At 44.1% G+C, this 13,223-nt stretch overlaps 1 protein-coding gene across 2 annotated transcripts in view; it reads left to right on the top strand.

Annotated features, from left to right (window-relative positions):
- The window catches only part of cerk (ceramide kinase), a 102,032-nt gene extending 91,622 nt beyond the window's left edge, over positions 1 to 10,410 (top strand). For both annotated transcript variants that reach the window (XM_072471466.1, XM_072471467.1), the window contains exon 13: positions 7,704 to 10,410. In XM_072471466.1, the coding sequence (XP_072327567.1) occupies positions 7,704 to 7,791 (88 nt within the window). In that variant the 3' untranslated portion in view covers positions 7,792 to 10,410. The remainder of the gene's footprint in view (positions 1 to 7,703) is intronic.
- The last annotated feature ends 2,813 nt before the right edge of the window (positions 10,411 to 13,223 follow it).

Consider the following 13,223-nt stretch of genomic DNA (forward strand, 5'->3'; position numbering starts at 1 on the left):
GAGGAGGAGTTTGAGTTGCCGGATCGGAATGGGTTTAGGTACTTACAGGTACGAGACTTTGTCCGGAGGCAGGTTCCAAGCTTTCCTCACCTCCCCTGAGGGGACTACAGGATAAGGTAATGTCAAAATGGGGGTTGGGGAGGGGAGGGTCTCAGAGATATATAAGGAGTTGATGGAGTGGGAAGGAGTCCCTATCGGGGAGGTGAAGAGAAAGTGGGAAGAGGAGCTGGGAGGAGAGTTGGAAATCGAATTATGGGAAAAGGCTCTGAAGAGAGTTAATTCATCCTCGTCTTGTGCCAGACTTAGCCTGATCCAGTTCAAAGTGGTTCATAGGGCCCACATGATGGTAGCCCGGATGAACAGGTTTTTTGAGGAAGTGGAGGATAGGTGAGGACGCTGTGGGGAAGCCGACGAACCACGTACACATGTTCTAGGCGTGTCCCAAGTTGAAGGGATTCTGTCAGGGTTTTGTGGACGTTATGTCAGAGGCCCTGGAAGGGAGGGTAACTCCGAGTCCAGAATTGGCAATATTTGGGGTATCGGAAGATCCGGGGGCCGGGGTGGGGGGAGGGAGGCCAATGTTCTGGCCTTATCCTCCCTAGTGGCCCGGAGATGGATTTTGCTGGGATGGAGTGACTCTGAACCCCCAAAGTCAGGAGTGTGGGTCAGTGACATGGCGGGGTTTCTCAGGCTGGAAAAGAGTAAGTTCGCCTTGAGAGGATTAATCCAGGGGTTTGCCCAGAGGTGGCAGCCGTTCATCGACTTCTTCAAGGAAAATTGAACGTTAGCAGTAAGGGCGGGAGGAAAATGGAGGCATGGTAGTGTAAGACAAGGACAGGGAACTTAGTACTCGGGTACAAAGAACAAAGAACAAAGAAATGTACAGCACAGGAACAGGCCCTTCGGCCCTCTAAGCCCGTGCCGACCATACTGCCCGACTAAACTACAATCTTCTACACTTCCTGGGTCCGTATCCTTCTATTCCCATCCTATTCATATATTTGTCAAGATGCCCCTTAAATGTCCCTATCGTCCCTGCTTCCACTACCTCCTCCGGTAGCGAGTTCCTATTAGGAAATAGGGCGGGGGTAGTGGGGGACAAAGTTTTTAGTTTTTTTGCGTGTGTCGGCCCGTGCGGTTTAAGAAATGTTAAAGTGTTAAACTGTAAACTGTGAAAATTATAAATGCTTCAATAAAATATTTTCTTTAAAAAGTGTTCCATTATAGACACGGTCCACTTGGCTCACCTCATTTCCCAAAACCAGATCTAACAAAGCCGCCACCTAAGTTGGACCAAGAGCATACTAGTCAAGGAAGTTGTCCTGAGCCTGTTTCTGGAATTCCTCCCCCTCCTTTGCATTTACTCTTAATATTACCCCAATGAATATTTGGGAAACTAAAGACCCCTAATATCGCTACTCAATGGTTCTTGCACATTTGTGATTTCCCTGGCGAATGTCTCATCTATTCCTCTTTCTCACTATTTGGAGGCAATAGAATATTTGAAGTAGTATGATCATACCTTTCTTGGTTCACAACTCTAACCAAATGGATTCTGTCTTTTCCTTTTCCAGGGCAATCCACTCTTTCTAACACCACAATGTCTTCTCTAATCAATATTGTCACCCCACCTGAGTTTATTTCCTTTCATATCATTTGTGAACACTTTGTATCCCTGAAGGTAGATTGGAACAAGTTACTGGTGGGAGGATCTACAGAAGAGCAGTTGGGGGTTTCAAAGAGGAAATGGGGAGGGTACAGGCCCAACATGTTCCCTCTAGGGTAATAGGATGGAGTAACAAGCCCAGAGAACCATGGATGACCAGAGATATTCAGGATACAATGAGAAGGAAGAGAGGGGTTTTTAATAAGTACAATGGGAGAAAATCAACAGAGGCATCAGTGGAGCACAAAGTGCAGGATGGAGCTCAAGAAAGCAATTGGGGGAGCAAAGAGGGGACATGAGAAATCTCTAGGTGGTGAAATTAGGGAAAATCCCAAGATATTCTAAGTGTATCAATGGGAAGAGGATAACTAAGGAAAAAGTAGGGCCCATTAGGAACCAAGGGGGAATCTGTGAATGGAGCCAGAGGACATTGGTAGGGTGTTAAATGAATATTTCATATCTGTCTTCACCCAAGAGAATGAGGAGGCTGATATGGAAATCGAGGAGAGAGACTGTGATGTTATTGAGCAAGTTGTCATAGGGAGAGACGAGGTGTTGGCGGGTTTAAAAGTGGACATATCTCCAGGTCTGGATGAATTGTGTCCCAGGTTGCTGTGGGAGGCGAGGGAGGAAATTGCAACGGCTTGATACAAATTTTGAATTCTTCTCTGATCACGGGAGAGGTGGCAGAGGACTGGAGAACCACAAATGTGGTTCCACTAGGGGCTTTTCACAATAACTTCATTTGAAGCCTACTTGTGACAATAAGCAATTTTCTTTTCATTTCACTGTTTAAGAAAGGTTGAAGGGATAAGCCAGAGAACGACAGGCCATCCTGGATGTCAAGAGACAATATCAGACCAAGCTAGAGTTACAGACTAACATTACAGACTCTCGTTGGTTGTGGCAAGGCCTAAACAACATAACGCGCTACAAAGCGAACCCGAGCAGTATCTCTGGCAGCAGCCACCCCTCCCCAATGAACTCAATGCATTCTATGCTCGGTTCAAGCAGGAAACCATCAATTTGCTGTCAACTGCCCCAGCAGCCCCCAACACATCCAAACCCGCTGTCACAACTTCCAACGTAGATCACTCTTCCTGAAAGTGAACCCTCTGAAGGCGTTGGGCCGGACAGAGTCCCTGATCGTGCACTCAGAACCTGCACGGACCAGCTGGCAGATGTGTTCGCAGATATCTTCAACCTCTCCCTACTCTGTTCCGAGGTCCCCACCTGCTTCAAGAAGACCACCATCATTCCGGTGCCAAAGAAGAACCAGGCAACATACCTCAATGACTACCGTCCGGTGGCCCTGACATCGATCGTAATGAAGTGCATCGAGAGGTTAGTCACGAGGCACATCAACTCCATACTCCCAGGATGCCTAGATCCACTGCAATTCGCATACCAACGCAACCGGTCCACAGCAGACGCCATCTCCCTGGCCCTACACTCATCCCTAGAGCATCTAGACACCAAGGACTCTGACATCAGACTCCTATTTATCGACTGCAGCTCCGCCTTCAACACCATAATCCCACCCAAACTCGTATCAAAGTTCCAAAACCTAGGACTTAGCTCCTCACTCTGCAACTGGATCTTCGACTTTCTGTTCCATAGACCACAATCAGTGAGAATAAACAACAACGCCTCCTCCACGATTGTCCTCAATATCGGGGCCCCACAAGGCTGCGTACTTAGCCCTCAACTATACTCCCTAAACACACAACTGCGTGGCACAATTTGACTCCAACTCCATCTACAAGCTTGCTGATGACACGGCCGTAGTGGGTCAGATCTCGAACAACGCTGAGTCAGGAGGGAGATAGAGAACCTAGTGGAGTGGTGTGACAACAGCAATCTATCCCTCAATACCAGCAAAACTAAAGAGCTGGTCATTGACTTCAGGAAGCAAAGTACTATATACACCCCTGTCTGCATCAACGGAGCCGGGGTGGAGATGGTTAGCAGTTTCAAATTCCTAGGTATGCACTGATAGACGAAAATCTATCCTGGTCCACCCACGTCTACGCTACCACCAAAAAAGCACAACAGCGCCTATTCTTCCTCAGGAAAGTAAGGAAATTCAGCATGTCCACATTGACTCTTACCAACTTTTACAGGTGCACCATAGAAAGCACTCTATCTGGCTGCATCACAGCCTGGTATGACAACTGCTCGGCCCAAGACCGCAAAAAACTTCAGAGAGTCGTGAACACCGCCCAGTCCATCGCACCAACCTGCCTCCCATCCATTAACTCTACACCTCCCACTGCCTTGGGAAAGTGAGCAGCATAATCAACGATCCCTCACACCCGGCTTACTCACTCTTCCAACTTCTTCCATTGGGCAGGAGATACAAAAATCTGAGAACAAGCACGAACAGATTCAAAAACAGCTTCTTCCCCGCTGTTACCAGACTCCTAAACAACCCTCTTATGGACTGATCTGATTAATACTACACTCCTGTCTGCTTCCCCGATACCGGTGTCTATATATTTGCATTGTATTGCCCTATTATGTATTTTCTTTTCTTTTCATGTACGAAACGATCTGTTTGAGCTGCACGCAAAAAATATATACTTTTCACTGTACTTCGGTACATGTGATAATAAACAATTCCAATTTCATTGGTGCCAATGTGTACCACAATTTCTGGCTTACTATCTAGCTGTTACTGTTCGAGATAATAAAAACAGAAAATGCCAGAAATACCGAGCAGGTCCGTGTGCATGTATGGGTGGGGAAACAGTGTTAATGTTTCAGGTCGCTGACCTTTCATCGGGACTGGGAAAAGTTAGAAATATAATCAGTTTTAAGCAAGTATGGCAAGAATGGCTGGTAAAAGAATGAAAGGGAGTGTTTGATGGAGTAAAAGGTGAAAGAAATTAAAAAACAAAGAGTTTGTGGTGCAGGGCCAAATGGAATGGTAATGGGACAAGTGAAGTATTATGTGTAGAGAAGATGTTGAATGGCAGAATGATGAACAGCTGCCTTGTGGAAGCAAAAGTGAGGGGATAAACGGGAGGGGAGGGGGGTGGTAGGGCGAGGTGCAGCTATTTTTGCTTGAAATTATTGAGTCTGGAAGACTGCATCTGGGAAGACCTATCAAAAGTGCTGGCGTGGAAGGTGGGTGCATTGGAGACCGAGAAACTGGGAGAATGTGATGGAATCCTCCCAGGAACTAGATAGTCACAGTTGCTGTGGGATTCGATGAGTTTATAATAAATATTTGTTGATGATCCATCCCCAGAAATGGAGACCGAGAAGTCAGGGAAGGGAAGAGATTGGGATGGGCCATGTGAAAGTGAGAGAATGTGGAAATTGGAAGCAAACTTGATGCAATATTCTTGTTCAGGGTGCGAGCAGGGAACTGCACCAACACAATCATCAACGAAAAAGAGCCAGGAATGTTCCACATATCCCACAGAAGCCGAGCATAGCTAGGACTCATGCAGGTACTCCTATCAGCTTCTTTTATTTAGAGGAACTGAGAAAAGTTAAAGGAAAAGTTGTTCAACCAGTTCAGGCAGTCAGAGGGTAATGGTGGATGGAAACTGGTTGGATTTCTGTTCCAGATAGAAGCAGAGAATCCTCAGACTGCCCTAGTGGGAGTTGGAGGTGTAGTGAGTTTGAATGTCCATGTTGTAAAGCCAGTCAGGTCCAGCAAATTGGAAACCATTAGAGTGATGGAGGGCTTTGGAAGAGTCGCAGATATAGGTAGGAAGAGACTGATAAGGGGAGAAGAAGTCGATTTGAGCTTGGAAAAAATCAGTTTGATGGGCATGACTAGGCTGAAACAAAAGGTCTACCAGGTAGCTGTCCTGTTTGTAGATTTTTGGGAGGGTGGGTGAGGGTCTATATTACAAAGAATACATGTTACTACGGTAACCGTCGGTACCTGTGTATTTTACAGTGCTGTTTTAAATTTGGAGGTTTGTTCGTTCTATATACGTAGGTCGCAATGTTTCATGTGCAATTTGTACAGATATACTGTAGGTTTTCTCATGATAAAGAGTTAAAACTATATTTAGACAAAAATATATGTAGTAAATAATATTGTCCATAACGCTGAGTTCCCCAACAATGCATTGAGCAGGTACCCCAAGGATGTGCTGGGAATTCCTCTAGGAAGTTCCCACGTAAGGGTTTACCCGGCAATTGCCCAGAAGTGCTAAGTTCCCCTGGACAATTGGGCTGGATGGACTGGGAACCGTCCAACAGAAGCGATTTAAATCCCTAACTTTGGATGGTTCTGCCACTTTTAAAACCCTAATAGTTATCCAAAAGAGTTAGAAGGATAAAAATCAGTTCTAGCTCCAGAGTAACTAAATACCCAGACCAAGCCTCTCACAGAACACCACACACAACCCTAGCTCTCCCTCTTGGTTTCTCCCCTTGCCCCTTCCAGTGAACCTCTGATTGTCTGAACCACAGAGCATTGAAACTTATTTTCTTCCTTTAAATTGGCATTGCGCAGGAGATTGCCACTCTGAGGAAGGTCTGGGCGATTGTTCCCTTTGCTAAAAGATGTTCAGTTAATATTGAAGCTGTCCTAAGTCAAATATACACAATCAACCTTTCCACATACTCCAGTTGTCTTTATCAATATAAATCATCTTTGGAAATGCAATGTTCAAATCTGTTCAAGCAGAAAACATTTTCAAATTGGCATTCTTTCAATAGAATGTGTAATTTAATTAGACCCCATTTATATTCTTACATTTGATCTCTCACATCACCATTATTGATCTTTGGAAATGAGAAGCTAATGCACTTTGAGGATATAATTGATTTGTGTGTTTGCTTTCACAATGAATTGCTGAACAGTAAGTGAGATCACATCAAAGGCTGTATTATTAGTCGCGTTATAACAACCATGTTATAGTAACAGTTAAGTCAACACTAATGAAAAATAAAATCATAGAAGGGAGTCTTCAGTGCAATGTTGTATCTATCTGCCTCTACCGCTTTGATCAGTGTTTTCCCTCAAATAATTTGTTGGCATTGTCCCTCTGTTCACATTTGCAACTTTGTACTCAGTTCTCAGGAGACCACACTTTTATGGAGCAGTATCACAGTTTTGGGACATAGATCTTGAGTCAATCGAGCAAGTTTACTAATGCATTTAAACCAACATTGGTTTCAACATTTCTTTCAATAAATTTTCACTCTTATTCAGTAATATATAGAAGGCTAAAATACCATGTCACAATGGGCTGTAACTTTCAAGCTCCCCAACGTCGGATTGTGGGGGGTACCCCAAGGTGTGCTGGGGAACCCGCTCAGAACTTCACAGGTAAGGGTTTGCACAGCAATTGCTCAGAAATGCAAACATCTTCTGGGTAATTGTCCTGCGCTGAGAACCATCTGAAAAACACAATTTTAAATAGCAAACTTTGGATGGTTCCAGTAGTTACTCAGAAAAAGTTAGAAGAATTAAAATTTCTTCTAACTTCTGGGTACACCCCTCTCCTCTCCCCAATGGGACAATCCCTCCCACCTGAGCTTTGCCTTCCCTTGGGACATTCCCAAATAACCACCCCCATGGGATTATCCCCCACCCACTCACCCCTCCACAGCAAAGTCCACCTCCCCTGCTCCTCACAAATACTGTGCACGTACGTCAGACACTTGCCTTCTCGCTGGGCTCTAATGGACCAAGTTTCAGTGGGACCTTTTAACTTGGCACGTTTTCAGCAGCTAGTGTCATAAAAAAGGGGGTGGTCGGGCGTGCCCTCCTTCACTTCAAAGCTGGATTCGGCTCTAGGCCCCTTGGATGCGATGTGCTGTCTGGCTCTCACCAGGCCTGAGTCAGAAGGTTGGGCAAGACAGGATCTGAAGAAAGATCACCTAAATAATTGGTCATGGAACGGCAATCCAAAGCTGATTGCCATTCCAAGGAAGTTGCAGCCCAACATCTCCTACACATGGACTTCTTCTCACTTTTGCTTTCCGGTTCCTTAAATATTTGTGCTGAAAGATAAATATTTTAATATTAAATTATTAACTAATTTGATTTGATTTCTCTTTGTAGGGTTCACTGCCAGCTGTTGAGGCTTTTTGTCAGAGGAATCGAAGAACTTACTGTGCAGAAAGATGTTACAAATTCATATGTCGTTTAAACAGTTTCCAAGCTATCTCAGGACTCCTTAAACCATTTACGTCAAACGTTTAAAATGGGGAATTTTAAAGTTTGAAATTTACTGTAATCTTGTGATTCTAAATTAATTTACATTACTAGTTGTAGCCAGTAATATTTATTACACACAGTGTAAGCATTACAAGCAACCAAAAAAACAAACAAATTTAAAGTGTAGTTTCAAGGTTTCAAATTGTCAATTTTTAACCTAAGGCTTGCATTACAAGGGGAGAGTTTAAGTTGCAGTATTTCAGGTTAAAAAAGGTAGATTAACAACACCATTGCTCTGTGGCAAGGAACTGTGTTTTGAAAATTAGCAGAATAATTTTTTGAAATGCATAACTAGAAAATGGAACAGAGTTTAAAAGCAAGCCACTTGTAACCATTTGCCTCATTTTAAATTGGAGTACGTGTCAGTACTGATTTACTGACTGCTATTAAAACTTAGACTGCAGATTTCGTAATTTGTTTTTCTGACAGGATCCAAATTGCTCTTGGAACTGCATTCTTTGAACTGAACAAGATTTTTTCTTCATTTACTGCACCTTGCAACTTATCAATGCAATCTGATTGTACTTTCTAAGCAATTATACAAACAGGCTATAGTTTGAGAACAATTCTTTATTTTAGTAACTATTAATAGAGAAAATATATATAATACTGAATTGTTAAGTATTTGAGTTTGTACATAACAAATAGAAATATATATTTATTGTTGTAGTACATGAAGCTAACCTTTGCTTAGCTTAGTATGTGTTCACTATGTGAATTGTATGTAGGTAGTAGTGTTAATGCACTAATAGATTATATCTAACTGAACTACAGAAGGAAGCACTCACCATTTTTCTGCGGTATTTTGCTTTCCTCTTGTAAGAATGTCAGTCCTCTGTACAGCTGCGTGGAGTTGGTTTCTGCAGTGCAGATCTTTGTTCCTTGAACCAAGTATTAATGTTTTGTTTTATTTTATTTTATTTCTGTTTATTTCAACGATATTTGTCGAGGTTGATTTTGGCATGCCTATGAATATGTAATTCATTGTATTTTCTTTGGCATCCTTTTAAATTGTACAGAGCTCATGTAAATAACTGGCTTGGATGTCATCCACACTGTCTTTGTAAAGTGTGATTTGTTTTCCATGCTTGTCCCACATAGCATTCCCTGATTTGTTGATATAAACAGTTCAAAAATGTTTCATGTTGAAGCTATTTTTCCAGTAATTTGTTCAGCAGGCCATTTCTGATAATCTGCTTGGCTTCTAAACCAAATACCTTTGGTAAAATTGTAACTTGTGTTGGGAGTGTTAGTTGTTAGTGAGAAATTGGTGAGGCAAAATACCTTGGATGAAAAATACTAAAGTGAAACCAATAGTCTGATTTTATTTGCGATACTCTTTTGTCTCACCTTCTTCTTTCACATGTCCCCCCACCTCCAGACACTTAGCCACGTCATCCATCTTAATGCCAAATTTGGAACCTTGCTGAATGCAACTTAGCTGCTGTATTTCCCTACATAATATTTAAAAAATAATTAGTTAATGAAATGCTTTAGAACATTATGCTATGTGTTTCACTTTCTCAGTTAGATGAAAAATCAGGAAAATCAAGTTGATTGCTACCATCTCCCTGCCTGACCTTAATTTTCCCCTTCTGTTGCGATTGCAGCTATCTTCCTCTCGCATCAGCCTGCAAATGCGAGTAAGAAACAGCACCTAGATTCAAACCATTTGCCCCAAGTTTGCTTTTGCTGTCACACCCTGGGACCACCGGGAAAAACTTATTTGATAGCCTTTGGGATATGAATGGCCTTGAGGTTGCTAGCTGGAAGGGGAATGCATAGTTTCTGCCTTTACTTAACCTGTTTAGGACCTTGACCTTGGCTAAAGTATTGGCATCGATTTGAATTCTAATCTTTAGGTTTATTCTGTCCTTTTTTTTTTATAAAGTGTTCCTCACCTCCTCTGGTACAGTTGCAGCAACCCTACTGCACTGCTGACAGAATTCTTGCAGTGCAAAATCTATGTTTGCAGGAAGAGAAGCCACCCAGTATTCATGAGAAAAGACTGGCTGAGCGTCAAGATGAAGCCCCACTCCCACCCTTCTAGAGCAGGAAGTGGAACTATCGGAACATATTCTCAGTAAAAAGAGTTAAACTTTCACACATTGGTATTTCAATTGTTTTACCATATTTACTATACTTGGATTACTTCTTCCAAAATAAATAGGTATCCAAACGATCAAGAAATTAATAGATCAGGTTTTCCTATTAGAGATTGTGGAAACTCCAGATTTAAAAAATCATCGTATCAGAACCCCATTAATTAATACTTCAGCAATTGAATTCAAACAGAATGTTGCAAAAACCTTGAGCAGATGATGATGTACATTAGTTAATCTTGCAAAATAGTTGCTACTAAATTATTTTTAAACCAATTTTATGTGTATTTTCTCAGTCATTAAACACTTGTTATTTTCAAGAATGGGCATATTTATTGTTGAAAGTGTGTTTCATTTGACTTCTAGACAAAGAACTGTACTATTTCCTGTTAGTTTATTGGAGCAGCTTTACACCTGAATAGTGAATCAAATAAATATCTTAAATACAAGCTTGATGAAGTAATTCCTTTAAGTCACTCGAGGTTTTTGTATTTTGCTCATTAAAACAGATTTCTAACATTTCTCAGTTAACTCTCAGATATTGGATTGGATTTCTTTATTGTCACATGCACCGTGGTACAGTGAAAAGTATTTTTCTGCGAGCATCTCAAACAGATCATTTAGTACATTAAAAGAAAATAAAGATGACTTCCGGTGGCGGCTATGAAGGAGTAAGTTGCACATTTGGTGGCTCCCGCTCAGGTCGGACTTTTGGACCTTTTCCCTCTATTTTCTACCGGACTTGAATTGTAAAACTGATGACCGAGGCAATCGCGTACTGAATTCCCACATCGGTGCATGGAGAGAAGGACTAGAAGTGCTCGTAAAGGCAGAAACAGAAAGACCGAGAAGCTGGGCTGAAGCTGCATCAGGAGACAGCATGGCGGAGGACCGGACCTCTGGTTTGTCGACCCAGCGGTCAACGGAGCAGCTGATGCAAGTTATTCAGGAAGGCTTTGCTAAGCAGAAACGGGACTGCTTATACCCGATAAAAGAGTCAATTGAGCAGCTGGAGCTTCGATTGGGTGCCCAAGATCAGGCGATCCAGAAGGTAGAGAAGGCGCTGGCTGAGCAGGAGGAACATCAAACTGTGGTGGAGTTGGAGGTGGGGATGCTGAGAGACCAGCAGAAGAAGCTCCTGGAGAAGGTGGAAGACCTAGAGAATAGGTCCCGCCGACAGAACTTGAGAATCGTTGGGTTCCTGGAGGGGTCCGAAGGAGCAGACGCTGGGGCATACATCGCCGACATGTTTGAGAAACTGCTGGGGGATGGACATTCTCCCGGCCCATGGAGGTGGACAAGGCTCACAGAGCACTCGCGAGGAAGCCGCAAATGGGAGAATCCCCGAGGGCAATGGTGGTGAGATTCCACAGGTACTTGGATAAGGAGCGCATTCTACAGTGGGCCAAGCAGACACGGAGCTGTAAGTGGGACAATAGTATCCTGCGGGTCTACCAAGACCTGAGTGTGGAGGTGGCCAGGAGAAGAGCAGGCTTCAACCAGATTAGGTCAATCCTTTTTAAGAAAAAGGTGAAGTTCGGACTGTTGTATCCGGCCCGTCTTGGGTCACGCACGAGGAACATCACTTTTATTTTGAGTCGCCTGAGGACGCACTGGACTTGGCGAAAAGGAAAGGACTGGTGGTGGACTGAGAGCTTTTGAACTTTCCTGCAACGTTCATGTTTTGGGTTTTTTTGTTTTGTTTTTCTGTTCTTTTAAAAAAAGTTTCTCGTTTTTTGTTTTGTGGAAGCTGATTGGAATGCCTTTTGCATTGATTTGGGACCAGTGGCAGAGCTGAGTGAGTTAAGGTTTTCATTTGCACTGTTGGGGGATGGAGGTGTGCTTGTTTAGATCTTGCTGTTTTTCTGTCGGGCAATTGTGTGGGGATTGTTTGATGTTGGAGTATGTTTGTATGAGCGAGGGGGCGGGAACAATAGGTGGGAGACTATCCAGCGCCAGGGATGGGGGCCACCAAGATGGTTGGGCGGGCTAGCTCACGGAAGCGCAGTGGGGGTGTGCATGTGTTCGGTTTATTAAAGGGGTTGTGTTACAGAGTGTTGTTATTAGGTAAATGTTCTGCTGACGAGGGAGGGATTTGGGCTATGGGACAGAGAGGAGGTTGGGGGCAGAGGCTGCCTGGGGGCGGGCCGGTGGACTCGGGACTAGACTAAAAGACTAGAGGGGTCGCAATCCTGATCAATAAGCGGGTGGTGTTTGAGATGGGTAGAATAGTCTCGGATGTGGGAGGTTGGTACATTATGGTCAGTGGGAAACTGGAGGGGGTGCAGGGGGTATTAGTAAATGTGTACGCACCAAATTGGGATGATGTGGAGTTTATAAAGAGGATGCTGGGGAAAATACCGGACCTGGACTCGCACAGATACGTCATGGGAGGGGACTTCAACACAGTTATTGACCCTGGCTTGGACCGGTCAAGCTCGAAAACGGGCAGGGTGCCAGCAATGGCAAAGGAACTAAAAGCGTTCATGGAGCAGATGGGGGGATGGGTCCATGGAGGCTTGGGCAGCCGAGGGCGAAGGGGTTCTCCTTCTACTCACACGTGCATAAAGTGTACTCCCGGATTTATTTCTTTATTTTGAGCAGGGCCTTACTGGCATGGGTGGTGTACACGGCATACTCGGCGATCACAATCTCAGACCATGCTCTGCACTGGGTTGACCTGCAGGTTAGTAAAGACAGTAACCAGCGCCCGCACTGGAGGTTAGATGTGGGACTTTTGGCTGACGAAGGGGTGTGCGAGCAGCTGAGGAAATGTATTCGGAACTACCTGCAGGTCAACTACACGGGGGACATTTCTGCAGCGGTGGTCTGGGAACCACTGAAGGCGGTGGTCAGAGGGGAGCTGATCTCGATACGGGCCCAAAGGGAGAAGGTGGACAGGGCAGAGATGGACCGACTGGTAAAGGAGATACTACAGATCGATAGGAGGTATGGGGGACCCCAGAGGCAGGCCTTAAGGGAACGACGGAAGCTACAGGCGGAGTTCGGCTTGTTGACCACAGGGAGGGCAGTGGAACAGCTGAGTGGGGCGATTTATGAGTAAGGGGAGAAGGCCAGCAGAATGCTTGCACAGCAGCTTAGAAAGAGGGAGGCAGCGAGGGAGATAGGGAAAGTAAATGACGGAGATGGGAACCTGGTTGGAGATTCAGTAGGGGTGAATAAGGCGTTTAGGGATTTCTACAGTAGGTTGTATAGGTCGGAACCTCCCTATGGGGCCGGAGGGGATGAGGCTCTTCTTGGA

Source organism: Scyliorhinus torazame, chromosome 13 (genome assembly GCF_047496885.1).
Source record: "Scyliorhinus torazame isolate Kashiwa2021f chromosome 13, sScyTor2.1, whole genome shotgun sequence".
Classification (NCBI taxonomy): Eukaryota; Metazoa; Chordata; class Chondrichthyes; order Carcharhiniformes; family Scyliorhinidae; genus Scyliorhinus; species Scyliorhinus torazame.